At 47.5% G+C, this 14,533-nt stretch overlaps 1 protein-coding gene across 1 annotated transcript in view; it reads right to left on the bottom strand.

Annotated features, from left to right (window-relative positions):
* Positions 1-7,345, bottom strand: part of LOC134082268 (A disintegrin and metalloproteinase with thrombospondin motifs 16) — a 55,583-nt gene extending 48,238 nt beyond the window's left edge. Inside the window, 3 exon segments of the mRNA XM_062537917.1 lie at positions 6,111-6,448; positions 7,073-7,157; positions 7,256-7,345. Coding sequence (XP_062393901.1) covers positions 6,111-6,448; positions 7,073-7,157; positions 7,256-7,345 — 513 coding nt within the window.
* Positions 7,346-14,533: the final 7,188 nt, after the last annotated feature.

Below are 14,533 nucleotides of genomic sequence, written 5' to 3' on the forward strand. Positions count from 1 at the left end.
ATGTTACAAATGGCCTGAACATAAGAGATGAGCGAACCAAACACTGTTTGCAAACCTCTTCCCTCCTAAAAGTCAGTTCAAGTCTATGAACAACTTTACAACAAGTGTCATTAATTCTTTAAGGCACTTAAAGTCTAGTTAACTGCATGACACATCGTCCCACAGTTGGGAGAGCAGCATGCTGCTGATGGGTAAGATGACTGCTCAGGCTGACTGGAGCTGACTACATCTCGTGTGTGTGTGTGTGTGTGTGTGTGTGTGTGTGTGTGTGTGTGTGTGTGTGCTGACTACATCTCGTAAAGACTGAGGAGGTGGAAGTGGGCTCATGTTTGACCATGTGTTACACGGTGCCGTTGCCTGTCTGCTGTAATTGGGTTTGTGTTACTGCAAAAGCAGTAAATACCAGAGAGCGCTGTCTGTTTGCCCACTGAAACCAGAATACAGATGCTGCAGTCTCCCCCACAAACTTCCCCTCATCACTTCCATTCCATCACTCTGAGCGTTATTCTCAGTCAGATGTGTGTGTGTGTGTGTGTGTGTGTGTGTGTGTGTGTGTGTGTGTGTGCGTGCGTGTGTGTGTGTGTGTGTGTGCTGCATTGTGGCTGAGGAGAGTTTGAAACTAGAGAGTAAACATAACCCAGATATCTCACTTGGTTGAATATAGAGTACTTTCTTTATAAAACCCTTAAAATCATCAAAAATATCAGGAAGGGTATTGGGTTATTGGAAATGACAATCACTGCCTCATCAAATTCCTTGTCTGAATTTTACCTGACATAAAAGTTCACTGGTAATTCAATATCCACGATTTTCACACAGCCCACTTTTGAGTTTGACAAAGCAAAACATGAAATGGGTAACAGACTTCAATCATAAACCATTTTCTCTCATACACGTCAGAGGTCAAAGCAACACATTTCCTACAAACGTTTTGAAACTAGAACATTTGACATGCCCTCTTGAGAACAAAGGGCAGCCATTAGGGATACATTAACGGCCATTCTCACAGTTACTTATCCAATCAGGTCAGGTATGAGGTATTGCTTAACCAATCAGGTCAGGTATGAGGTATTGGATCCTAGTGGCATCCCTCCCTTTGATGAGGTCATGCATGTGATGGGTAGTGACGGCCACCTCGGTTGTTTTCCCTTTGCCAAAGTGGTTCCACATTCCGTGTCCTGATCAGCTCAGCTCAGCTCACGCAGCACTGGCAGAGTGGGACCCACGCGGCCGAACCCCTCTATTGTTTCAGAGGAGCTCACGCCTACGCCAGCGTGCTTTTGATCTGAAACTCAACCCGGACTGACTCACAAATCACTTCTCCTCCTCCCTCAGTCCATCTGTCCTGTTGCTCCCTCTCTCTCTCCCTCCCCCCTCTCTCTCTACCTTCCCCCCCCTCTCCCTCCCTCCCTCTCTCTCCCTCCCCCCCTCTCTCTCTACCTCCCTCTCTCCCTCCCTCCCTCCCCCTGTCACTGGGCTATCTAAATTAAAAGCAAATGTTGCGAGCGCTCCTCTTTAAGAGGTCCGACGTCATCAGATTACACGGGCGAGCCCGGAGAGGTGCAAATAGCCGCCATAAAGGCCCCGTCAACAGGCCGGCCGGCGCGAGCGCTACCTGGGAGAGAGAGAGACGCGGCCCACAGATGGGGCCTCCCAGCACACAGGGCAAGCGTATCCTATCCAGACTCTCAGCGCACAGGGCAGCACAGGGCAGCACAGGGCAGCACAGGGCAGGCATATCCAGACTCTCAGAGCACAGGCCAGCACAAGGCAGCACAGGGCAGCATAGGGCAAAACAGGGCAGCACAGGGCAGCACAGGGCAGGCGTATCCAGACTCTCAGCACACAGGGCCGCACAGGGCAGGCGTATCCAGACTCTCAGCGCACAGGGCAGCACAGGGCAGCACAGGGCAGCACAGGGAAGAACAGGGCAGCACAGGGCAGCACAGGGAAGAACAGGGCAGCACAGGGCAGCATAGGGCAAAACAGGGCAGCACAGGGAAGAACAGGGCAGCACAGGGAAGAACAGGGCAGCACAGGGAAGAACAGGGCAGCACAGGGAAGAACAGGGCAGCACAGGGCAGCACAGGGCAGCACAGGGAAGAACAGGGCAGCACAGGGCAGCACAGGGAAGAACAGGGCAGCACAGGGAAGAACAGGGCAGCACAGGGCAGCACAGGGAAGAACAGGGCAGCACAGGACAGCACAGGGAAGAACAGGGCAGCACAGGGCAGCACAGGGAAGAACAGGGCAGCACAGGGCAGCACAGGGCAGCACAGGGAAGAACAGGGCAGCACAGGGCAGCACAGGGAAGAACAGGGCAGCACAGGGCAGCACAGGGCAGCACAGGGAAGAACAGGGCAGCACAGGACAGCACAGGACAGCACAGGGCAGCACAGGGCAGGCGTATCCAGATGCAGGCGTATCCAGACTGGAGGGAAGGGCCGGCCACATAATCAGAGGGCAGGAGGCCCTGAGTGCTGCCCAGGGACTTCTAAAGGCACACACCTGAGGCTGTGGCCCCTTTCACAGAGCTTCAGCACACACACACACACACACACATATACACAGGCATACAGACACACACATATACACTTTCACACACACAGACAGACAGACACACACACACACACACACACACATACACTCTCTCTCACACACTCACACTAACACACACACACACACACACACATACACTCACACACTCATACACTCTCTCTCTCACACTCTCACACACACACACACACACACACAGGGGAGCTTTCCACTTCAAATCTGCCCGTCTTTCTCTCTCCCCGTCTCCCTGGCAACCCCCATAAACTTGCATCAATGGGATACATATGAGGGCTGATGTGAATCCAGTGGGCTATAAAGGCATTAGGATGTCTAGTCTCGGACTGTGACTAACACTAGGGGCATGAGAAAGAAACCTCTGGCTAGTATGCACACTCACGTTCATAGACTACCGCTGGGATAATGACCCAAAAACGATTTCATTACATACTAGTGATAATACCAGGGAGGATTTACACCTGATATGTAATTCCCTAACTGTACGCTTGGAGCAATTCTATGAGCTTAACCTAAAACACAAGCCAGATAATGTCAGCTAATGTGTGTGTCAGAGTAGAGTCTACTGTGCTTACACACACACACATCATTCACCCTCTCCCTCTCTGAGTGGTATCAGTCTAAGGGACAACGCGTTGCCTTCAAAATGGATGGTTATGAAAATAGCCTCTGGGAAGTCATCCTCAGGTGACGTCATCGATCTGAACTTGAATCTCCAACAACCTTTTTTAAGCATTTCCATCCTGGGCAAGTGCCTATATAAGTGAACGTTGTGAGAGCCTTCCTCTCCTTCCACCTCAGCAATCGAAGATCCTTCAATGAAGATATTTGCTTGAGAATGCAGCCTCCAAGTCAAATGAGTGAACGACTGCCCAGACTGTGGTGGGCTTCGCCAGCTTTCTCTTCCTGCAGCTACCAAGGCCCAATCACACGGTCTTGTTTCAGACTTAGTTTTAACAGGCTTTCCAATGGCGGTGGACTACCACAGATGCACAGCCTCATGTTCCAGACAAGCTTGACAAATTACCGCCAACGATCTTTTCAACCGTCTCTGTTACCGCCAACGATATGCAGCGTTGGAACATCGGACACACTGTACCTTCGGACTACGGTCTGCGAGTTCGTGTCTAAGTGTTCTGCCCACCTCAACTCCCTGCGTTCTCCCTGTGGAGGCGATCTCACTCTCTGGCTGCAGACGCTGCTCGTGGTGGGGCTTCCTCCCGGATCTCTGCCCCGTGTGCTGGCTTGGAGCCCCGCGTGTCAAGAGCAGCGAACCCTTCACTGACATGTTCCGGCTTGGACAGGACGGCATGTCGGATGTCGAGGCAGATGATTGGGATCGTGCTGGACCGAGCCAGAGAGTTGCTTCACATTGCTTCATGTTCGCTGACGACTGAAAACAGGACAGACGGCTGTTTGAATTACAACCGTCCACTCCCCACATTCCTGGACTTCGCTCTTGAGGTCCCGTGTCCGTGGAACACCTCCTTATCTGCTGGTGCCGTGTGCCGGTCCAACGATACTCTGCCTCCCCTCGCACTCAGGGGCCGATGCGTTGGGGTTCCCCACCACGCTGGGTGTGGAGGAGACGGTAACCCCCTATGTTGACCAGCAGCAAGCCTGCCCTGTCTAAGCTGTGCCAAGTGAGCGCTTCTTTGGCAGAGAAGGCGTACATCTGCGTGGGGTGATCCTGCTGAGGCCTCTCTGTGGCAGGCAGGCCTCCACCAAGCTACTCCACCAGCTGGACCTCTTGGTGACACCATCACAACCTCACATAGCAGCGGGACACACTAACCACACAGATCTACACTCACAACACAGCACAGATCTACACACACTAAACCGCACAGATCTACACTCACAACACAGCACAGATCTACACACACTAAACCGCACAGATCTACACACACTAAACCGCACAGATCTACACACACTAAACCGCACAGATCTACACACACTAAACCGCACAGATCTACACTCACAACACAGCACAGATCTACACACACAACACAGCACAGATCTACACACACTAAACCGCTCAGATCTACACACACTAAACAGCACACATCTACACACACTAAACAGCACAGATCTACACACACAACACAGCACAGATCTACACACACTAAACCGCACAGATCTACTCACACAACACAGCATGGAGGTAGAAAAATAGCACAGGTTCACATCACACACATCACACATCAACAGCAATTACAGCACTTGTAATGGTGATGGTACACTAGTACTTAATCTTAGACTCCACAGTATCAATTCATATTAAACATAGGGGGAGAGCAGTCTCTTAGATTCCTGCTCCTCTGAGATCTCAATCCAACTAACTTTACTCTGCAGCCAAGAATGAAAACTGGTTTGGTTCGGCTAGGCGTATGGTTAAAGTTGTGTGGATACTTTGACTTTCACAGTCTGTCTGTTTTCTGTATTTACGAGATGTATTCTGAAAGACAGGCTGACATCTGTAGCGAGCAGTGCCACTGCCCCCTATGCTGCCAAACCTATCGCCTCCAGCCCAATTAATAACCATACCCACAAAATACTAAAGGCGCACAGAGACAAAATCATGTTTTCAGCCTCGCTAACATAATTTACAGCCATCCTGAACTCTACATAGACACAGCTGTGTCCAAAAGAGTGATCTTTCCCTCTGATGGGAGGAAGGTGTGTGCCAATCGCTTGGACGAGCCCCTTGAGTCGGAGTGAGTTATCAGCTGCTGATGACGTTACCAGGCAGGGGGAGAAGAGGGCTTTTAATTTGTAGTAGCGGCAGCCAGCTACAAGATGAACGTGGCTGCATTTTGGCGGCTTGCTCTGGATTCTGATCTGGAGAATAGAACCGCTGCTTGTCTCCAATGTCTTTTCTGACTCAGACGGACCCTTTTCACAGCACAGAGAGGAGACATCTGCCACTCAATTCGTATGAACCTGCGCAACTTTGCTTACATGAAGTCTTTGAATGCTTCGGTGTGAATGCAAACACAGCTGAGAGGACATACCAGCCCCAAAACACCACAACGAGACAAAACAAGCAACATTTTTTTTAGATTTGGTCATCTCTCAGTGACCTGATGAACTTGAAACATATACAAAGCCTGGAGAAAAGCCTTTGATTTCCTAGGGAATATGTGAAAGAAGATAAACAAACACAAACACACACACACACGCACACACTTACAGTCTGCATAAGCATACATACACAAACAGTGCCACACTCTGGGGGCATATTCATGAGCCCCTATGTTCATGCCCCTGAGTGTAGCACTGTAACTGCCTATAAAGCTGTGGGCTGCACAACTCCAGCTAGTAGAACCGATTGTTTTCATATTTTCCGCAACTACAGTACTGAGTGACCTCGAGAAACAAGGATCTATGTGAAAAATCGCAGGAAGTCTCCCTTAACACACACACCAATATTGCCACACACATGCCGAAAAAATGCATATAGTGTGTGTGTATACTGAATACACGCTTACAGTATCAAGACATACAAACATATAAAGGTGTGCTGCATCCAGACTCACCATTCCCCCACATGTGGACAGAGCCACTGAGGAGTTGACCTCTGACCGGAGTGTGCCTTGATAGAAGCAGAGGTCGTGTGGGCTGTGCTCATGCAGGCTGACCGTTCCATTGTGGTTCAGTCGCTGGACCTTGAATCCAGGCGCAACGAGCCCGTTGGACCAGCTCAGCTCCAAATGAAAGTCCTGGCCCAGTCCGCTGAGCCTGAAGTGGACCGGGTCAGGGGTACCGACTGTCCTGCCACGGTCCAGAGAGCGCCGGACCCGCTGGTGATGCGCCACAGCATGCGAGATGTACCGCCCCTCGTGGTCCACTTCAAACGGAGCCACCAGCTCGAACTCTGAATGACAGACATGGACGAGGGCCAATCACAAGGCAGGCATGCTCATGTATTTAAATTCAGACCAGAGTCTGAAAGGAAAGTCTGTTGTTCAGGGAAGCATGAGTGAATGTGTGTGTTGATGGCTTTCTACTGAGTTTATGTGACATTGGAATACTGTGCAAATATGAGGTATAATAAATCATGCTTTTATAAAATTGAATATAAATACTTAAACATTACACATCACTAATTTCAGAGTGATGAGTATAACTAGGCTACCGTGTAATTATATCTCTGCAGGCTGCCAACATCTGCCTCAACAAGTCTCTCGAACTGTCTGACTGCACTGCACTCGTGAGAGCACAGAATATGCATTTATAGAGATTTATGAGTGACGACACAGTAACCGGAGAAACCACACACACACAAGCGCACACACACGCACACACGCACACACACACACACACACACACACACAGCGTGCATTTGGGTTGACTGCAGCACTTATTTTCTTACAGCCATATGCCAAGACATCAACATTTATGCGAATTAACCAATTAATGCGATTAATTCTGATTAATTCTGCTATCGCTTTAATTTAACCATCAACGCGACAGCAGGCGAGTCTCCAGCGCTCCTCACCTGTGTTAGGAGGTAGCGCGAGGGACTCCCGCAGAGACTGTGCGTCCTCAGGGCTCTGTCCCGACGCAGACTCTGGTGGACGAAGCTGCATAGATCAGAACAAATTATTTGGTTAATTAAAATGATAGTGGGATCATCCTCTGGTCATTTACAATGTTGCACCTCAACAACGATGTGGCTTACCTCTCGGACGTCCAGCGCGCACACCAGCTGCAGAAGAATAAGAACTCCTGCCAAGTTCCGCAGGTTAAGGGTAGGACTCCCCGTGCCCATGTCTCCGGTAGTCCAAAACGTGCCCAAAGCGTTCGCGCCAGCGCAAAAACAGCCAAAATAGCGAAATTATGGTGCGCCCCTCAAACGCGCACCTGACCAGAGGAGAGAAGACATCTGGAGGAGGTTCAAATAGTCATCGGAGTCCCAGTCACTCTCGCGAAACTTTATAAACAATCAGCAATCAATCACACTGTAACATCACTGAGAAGAGAGATACGCTGCCGGTCAGTGTTCCGTTCTCCACTCTCCAGTGAAGAACCCGCAGAGTCGGAGAAAAGTTTTCCATGGCATTATCATTGCGTCTGGCGCATACAGCCTTACATTTTCTCACAGCCACAGAGTCTAAAATACGGGTGCAATAAATTGGAGGCGTGAAAACAGTCTAATTCCTTAGACGGGTGGTTGTCATACGCGCACCGGCTCCAGAGGTTTCTGATGACTGAGCTCGCGCGCAATACTGCTCCCTCTCCACCGACTGTGGGGCCAGCCAACCAATCACACCCCACACCTGTGCACGAGCCCAGCAGGGGGCCGATGATTGGGCGACAGCCAAACTTTCATGTCTTACGATGAATGTATGTGCGACTTTTAACAAGTTCCTGACTCTATGCGATGTTGATGCAAACCCTCTTTAGAGCTAAATTACATCCCGTGATTTTATAACACACACACACACACACACACACACACAGACAGACGTATATATTTGATCTTATACTGTATGTCCAACTCAAATATTGACGTGGATTAACTACACAGGAATTAATAACCACAGTCACCATAATAGCCTGTCTAAAACTAGGTGTCTGCAAGAGCTGGATATTAATATCATCTATTGCAATACCTCATTGACAAAAAGGCTGCAAGGCACCTCTAATTGCCACTATGCTGACAGTGAAGTTGTCAAGTCGACTTGAACCCCCCTAGCGGTAAATAATACTCCAACAAGAGCCCATTACTGTAAATTAACACCAGAAACAGATGTGACGCGAGGTTGGTGTTAGGCTGCGGCAACGCTATCAGTAACATTTCAGAGATTGACTGGTATTTCTGTCCTCCTATCAGCATGGCAGTCTGCGGAAAGCTACGTCTATTCTCTTTCTCCGGGGATGAATACAGAGACAGACGAAGAATTGTGGCAATGACATCTACCATTCAAACCTACAGTGCTGCTTTGAATTTTACAGGAATTTGGTATCAAGCATGCCACAACATTGTCAGAATAAGTGATCAGAATGACATCTGTTATCGAACTGTTTGTCTCTAATAATATCCGTATGTTTGGGGTAGAACACATTAGACTTACTGCCTTAATGTTTTAATGTCCCCGAATGTCAGTAGCCTAATTCGTTTTACATTTAGCATATCATACAATTACAATCGGTATCCGTCATAACACGTATGACTAATAGTTTCCAAAGCAAAGTGCACAAGGACATGTATTTCTATACATGTCGTCTTGGCGACGATGTGCTGAATCCTGTCACGGTGTCTTTCGTCTTCCGTCTTCATCAACCGATATGAGTGCGTGGCTGATTTATGGAGGACCGAGGGGAGGTTCGGGTCGGGGGCCATGGAGAACAACGTGTCACAGCGTCCGCTCTTTGGCCTCCGCTCAATCGGTGGTGACGCCACGGGGCCCGTGCGTATCCGTGGCAACTTCATGCTCGTTCGGGGGATTTCCAGGGCCAGACACACGTATCAGAGTTGAGGGGGGGAAGACAGAGAAGTGAATTATTTTCTGTTCTGAATTATCTGAATTATTTTCTCATCTAGCCATTACTCTTCACTTGACATCATGGTTTTTCCATTTGTTCTGTGCTTTGTGCATTTAGAAATGGTGGTCACCTTCGATATGACTCTTGGCCTTTGTTATGCTTGTATGAAACTTGTTTTTATTTTTTAAAGCAAATATTTTGACAAACATTTTGTTTGGAGGTACAGTAGTTACAGTTCTGTTTGATTTTATTCAGGATTTGTTTTTTCTTGAGAACTTGAGTACATACTGTATGCCTCTACACCTGTCAGTAAAGCTGTTTGTTTTTAATGGCAAGCGTTGCCACACACATAAACATACACACACACACACACACAGCTTTGATGGAAGTTTGGCAGCAGGATCCGACTTTGGAACTCATCCAGTGTGTGTGCGAGTGTGAGTGTGTGTAAAAGAGAATCTGTCTGTGCCAGTGTAGGCATTAAGTTGACAAACGTGATTAGGGGAAGTTCCAGTATCTCCCCGTGAATCCAGCCAGATGTCTCCAGTCCATTAGCAGCTGCTCCTGCCTGGTATTGTTCCTGATGGGGGCGACGGCTGGCCTCAATAGCATGACTTCTGTCCACACGCCATCTTCCCTTCACCACAGTAATCTGGAGGGCACGAGTGCTGGGGCTACACTCTAACAAAAGAGAGTTGATTCAGATCATTATTTTAGCTCAGGTATACTAAATACTTAAACGTGTACACACACACACACACACACACACACATATACAGACACACACAGTATATACAAATTATGTTACAAATGAAGTTCATAAGTATGATTGTAAGTATGGTTTTCTGTTGAATTCAGTGTGTCCATGTTCTTGTCCTCGATTTGCTTAAGTCTCCATGTGTCTGAAATTTCCAGCCCACATTTGTTTTCTTTCTCTTTTCTCTCCCAACTCCATCAGGTCAGGGTTCAGAGTTGGGGCCGTTTTTTTTTTTTTTTTTCCATGGAGGAAAACTGGTGGTGCCTTTGAGGATAAATTGTGGATTCTCCCATCGCAACATCAGAATGTCTGCGCTCCCCACAGCGCGACGGCCTGAGTGGACTGTGGACGGTGCATGTTTTAGAGGCCAGGTCTCCGAGTGAAATACAGCGACGCCATCACCTCCTCCTCAGCGCACCGTGAATAGTTACATGTTGCATATGTTCCACATTCTGTGTAACTCACACCACTATAAAACACATCTCTGTGTTTACTGTACAGCCACACACACACACTGTATGTCTGAGAGATTGATAGTGAAGAGTTTATTATTTTGCGTGTCTTTTAGGAGGAGTTTATATTCATTTTATCTATTGTCTATTGATGTAATTCATGAATATCTTTAGTTGAAATATTGTAGTCTCACAGCAGTCCGTCGGAAAAAAGGCATGTCTGCGTATGCATGATAGGTTGTGCGTGTGTGTGTGTGTGTGTGTGTTTGTGTGCATGTGGGTTAGGGTGTGTGTGTGTGTGTGTGTGTGTGTGTGTGGGGGGGGGGGGGTAGTGTGTGTGTGTGTGTGCGTGCATGCAAAAGGACAAAGAAGATGTTTAAGACAAAGTTTTAAAATGATATATTGCTCATGTGCAAAAAAACGTTACTTCTGTAAATTCTACTGTACATCTAACATTATCTCTGAAAAGCTAGGTTTAAAGGAGATTATTCACAGAGATCTCTGGTTCTCCAGATCATTGAGTACTGTTGGTCTCTGGTTCTCAAGATCACTGAATACTATTGATCTCTGGTTCTCAAGATCACTGAGTACTTTGGTATCTCGTTCTCAAGATTACTGAGTATTGGTGTGGAAAAAAACTAATTGACATTGAGAAACAGACATGCATGTGGAAAATTGTCAGAGTTCAGTCCATGAAAACATGCATTTATCTACTGTATAGTATATGTCACAAACCCCTCCTAGGGTCTTCTGATCACTGTTCTGTATGAAGCTCTGTAATATTCCTGTAAAACATGGTTGTTTCTACGCCCCCGAGGCTCTACATTCCCTCAGATGAGGCGTAAAACAGGTGCTGTACTCACATTCCATAAAGTGCCAAGTACAATTCCATGCCCAAAGGGAACACACACACTTTTATTGCTCAGCAAAAAATGAACCAAACCAAATTGTATCTGTGTGTGTGTGTGTGTGTGTGTATGTGTGTGAGAGAGAGAGGGAGTAGCCACCCTGCTTTAGGGCCTAATGCAGTAGATCCAGTGCCACTGACATGTATCAGAAGACTCTTTGAGCACTGGAGAGCTTCTGGAAGCTTCTCTCAGTGTTCTGTCTCAATTAGCGGCCAGCGAATCTCCCCACAGACCTCCGCATGGCAGGCTGCCCACGAGCCTCCCTGACCTGTAGGGTCACATTCCTCTCCGAGCCCCACACCCCTCCATCTCAGAGCAGCTCTGGGAACTGGTGGGACAGAGGGAGTGAGAGAGAGCAACAAGGGAAAAAGGAGGCAAGAGAGAACGGGAGATGGAAAGAGAGAGAGAGACAGACAAGAAGAGATAGAAAGAGAGACAAACTGAAAGAGAAAGAGAGGTGGAGGGTAAGAGAGACAAATTGATTGATGAAGGCAAAAAGGGGGAGAGAGTTAAAGAAAGGACAACCCCATGATAGCACTTAAAGAGGATCTATGCAGGTTTGGCGATATCTTCGCTCGTTTTACGCTTGCAGGTTTCTCTGCAGAGCTTCCCCTATAGAGTGTAGCACAAACTCGCAAGCGTGTTTTTTTTTCCGCTTACAGGTGTTATGGGAAAGCGAGACAGCCGTCATTCAACCCGAAATAAGTCAAATAACCAAACCAATGACTCCAAAGCTGATCAGTTAAAGCAGATTAAGCTAAACAACTTGCAAAGTTCACCTTTAAGTAATAATCAGTGTTTTCCTTTTGCATTTGTCATATATTGTAAGGTCACTGGTCACTATTATAAGGACATTGGTGACTTAGGGGAGTTGGGTGGTTTAGGGGTTTTTACAGAAGATAATAATGTAATCAATGCATACCTTCCCAAAGGAAGATGCTGCTCTTCTATCTGCAGTATATCAGTAAATGCATTGTTTTGTCTCGGAAAAAAAAGCAATGAAATTAAGTGTTATGCAACCAAACCGTACTCCAATCACCACAACTTATTGGCTGATGAGGAACCGTGAGGCAGCGTATTTGCGCCTGCCCCCACAGTCCACACCAAACACTGCGCCTGTTCATCCACTGATACAGCAAACAACTGACCCTCTACACCAGCACAGTGACCTCTCTGACTCCATACACATCTAGACATGCCCCGTCTAGACAGAGGCAGTCTGTAGACGCCGGTTTGGTGGTTTGTCTGCTGGCATCGTTTGCCCCTCTGTGGCATCGGAGCAAGCTGGACTGGTTTGGTGATACCCGCCTGTGCCACCCAGTGACCAGTGGGTACTGAGGAGAGCTCTGTCTCCTGCCTGCGCTCTTTCTCCCTGAAATGGCCAAACACACACACACACACACACAGCTCTGTCTCCTGCCTGCGCTCTTTCTCCCTGAAATGGCCAAACACACACACACACACACACAGCTCTGTCTCCTGCCTGCGCTCTTTCTCCCTGAAATGGCCAAACACACACACACACACACACACACACACACACAGCTCTGTCTCCTGCCTGCTCTCTTTCTCTTTCTGGATCAGGAACTGGAATCTAGGTTGCTCACAAACTCATATCCAAACACACACATTCATGCACATGTACACACTCACGCACAGTCACTCACTTTTTCACACACACACACACACACACACACACACACACACACACACACACCTGTGGACTCTGGCATGATGCCTCTGCCCTCATGCTCTTGTGTGAGCTGGCGGTGGCAGACTTCCCTGAGCGCGCTGAGTGGAAATCTCTTCCTGTGGAAACAGGCTGAATGAAGCCTTCACCACCACACACACACACACACACACACACAGCATCGACACCTAGACAGGGTGACTACTCTGCTGTGTGTGTTGCGCTCTGACCCGCAGGCCTGGGCTCACGGCCTTCACTCTCACCATCACTAGACCTGCAGTTGAATCAGCCTGTTTATGGGGATGAGAAAGAAACCTATGAACACCGTTGTTTCTATAGGCTGGGTAAACCCTGCCTGATCTTCCGGCGATTTGGATTTCGCCCTGCAGCTCAGGCTGGAAACCTGCATATCTATCTCTCTTGCTTCCTGTCCACATTTGCTGGGTCCAATCACAAATCGGCTTATCCGCCAGGCGCACCCGGATTGTTAGTCTGATTGGTTGAAGGACTAAGTGTACGGAGTCATTTGAACTATGCCCATAGATCACACCTCTTTTGCAGTTGAAATAGAGCACAGAATCTACAGACTAATGTTCAATCTTAATCAATTGAACATAGTACGGTGATAGCCAGACTACATTGTTTCTTGATTCATCGCATACTTAAATTTATCACAAGTATGCATTGCATTATTTTCTGTGTATGGCCCTCCAGTGAAAGTACTTCTTAGAATATTTTTTTCATAGTTCTTAATCAAATTTATAGTATTCACAGAAAATCATTCACAAAATGGAATACGCTCGCTCTCTCTCTCCTTCCTGAAAGGGACATTTCAATGCGGGTTTTTCTTGAAGACACAGGATGTTTTGGGTGAACATCCCTCTTTGCCTCAACAAATGCTGTGGCTTCCTTAAATAGTATTATTAACATAGGCAAATATGTTCAGTATGGCTGCTCTGTCCCTGTTTGAAGTGGGCATGGATGACCTGAGGCGAGGCCCCAGGGTAGTGCGTCTCCACGTGAGGTGCGGCTGGTCGGTCTGTGCCCAGTGGAGGATGAAGGCGCTTATTCTATCGGCCGTGTGTGTACACAACAGCCAGGCTTCACCCCGCAGCCGTAGGCTTCCCCGTTCTCCTGATATGAGTGTCATAAGACTCAAGGACGTCACGTCACGCTTGTCCATAGCCCGACCACACACACCACACTCTAGACCTGATTGCAGTCTAGCCTCATCTAGTTTCTGCACCACTAATCTCGCTCTCACACACACAGACGGATGCACATTTCACACCATGAAAGGGGTTTTGTTTATGTCAGTTACAGATGTATGGATTTCAGCTGTTGCGGTTGAGTGTGTAACTGTGTGTTGGATAAGGATCTCTTGATAATAGTGAAGGTGTATGCATTTTGGTAAAGCGAGACGATTAATAAGAGGATCATTTCTTGCATCTGTTAGGAGTCTGCATGGTGCATATGTTAGGAGTAGCTACGTCCTAACTCCAAAGTTGTATTATTTATCCCGTGTCCTCACTGGCATCACAAACAATGACAATAAAATAGTACATATTTAAAAATTATATTTATGTTCTCTATATTGCTTATTCAGAGAAACGTTTATATTTGTAACTGTAAACAATCTGAGCTTATCAGTTAAATTTTCTAA

This window comes from Sardina pilchardus, chromosome 6 (assembly GCF_963854185.1).
Source record: "Sardina pilchardus chromosome 6, fSarPil1.1, whole genome shotgun sequence".
Classification (NCBI taxonomy): domain Eukaryota; kingdom Metazoa; phylum Chordata; class Actinopteri; order Clupeiformes; family Clupeidae; genus Sardina; species Sardina pilchardus.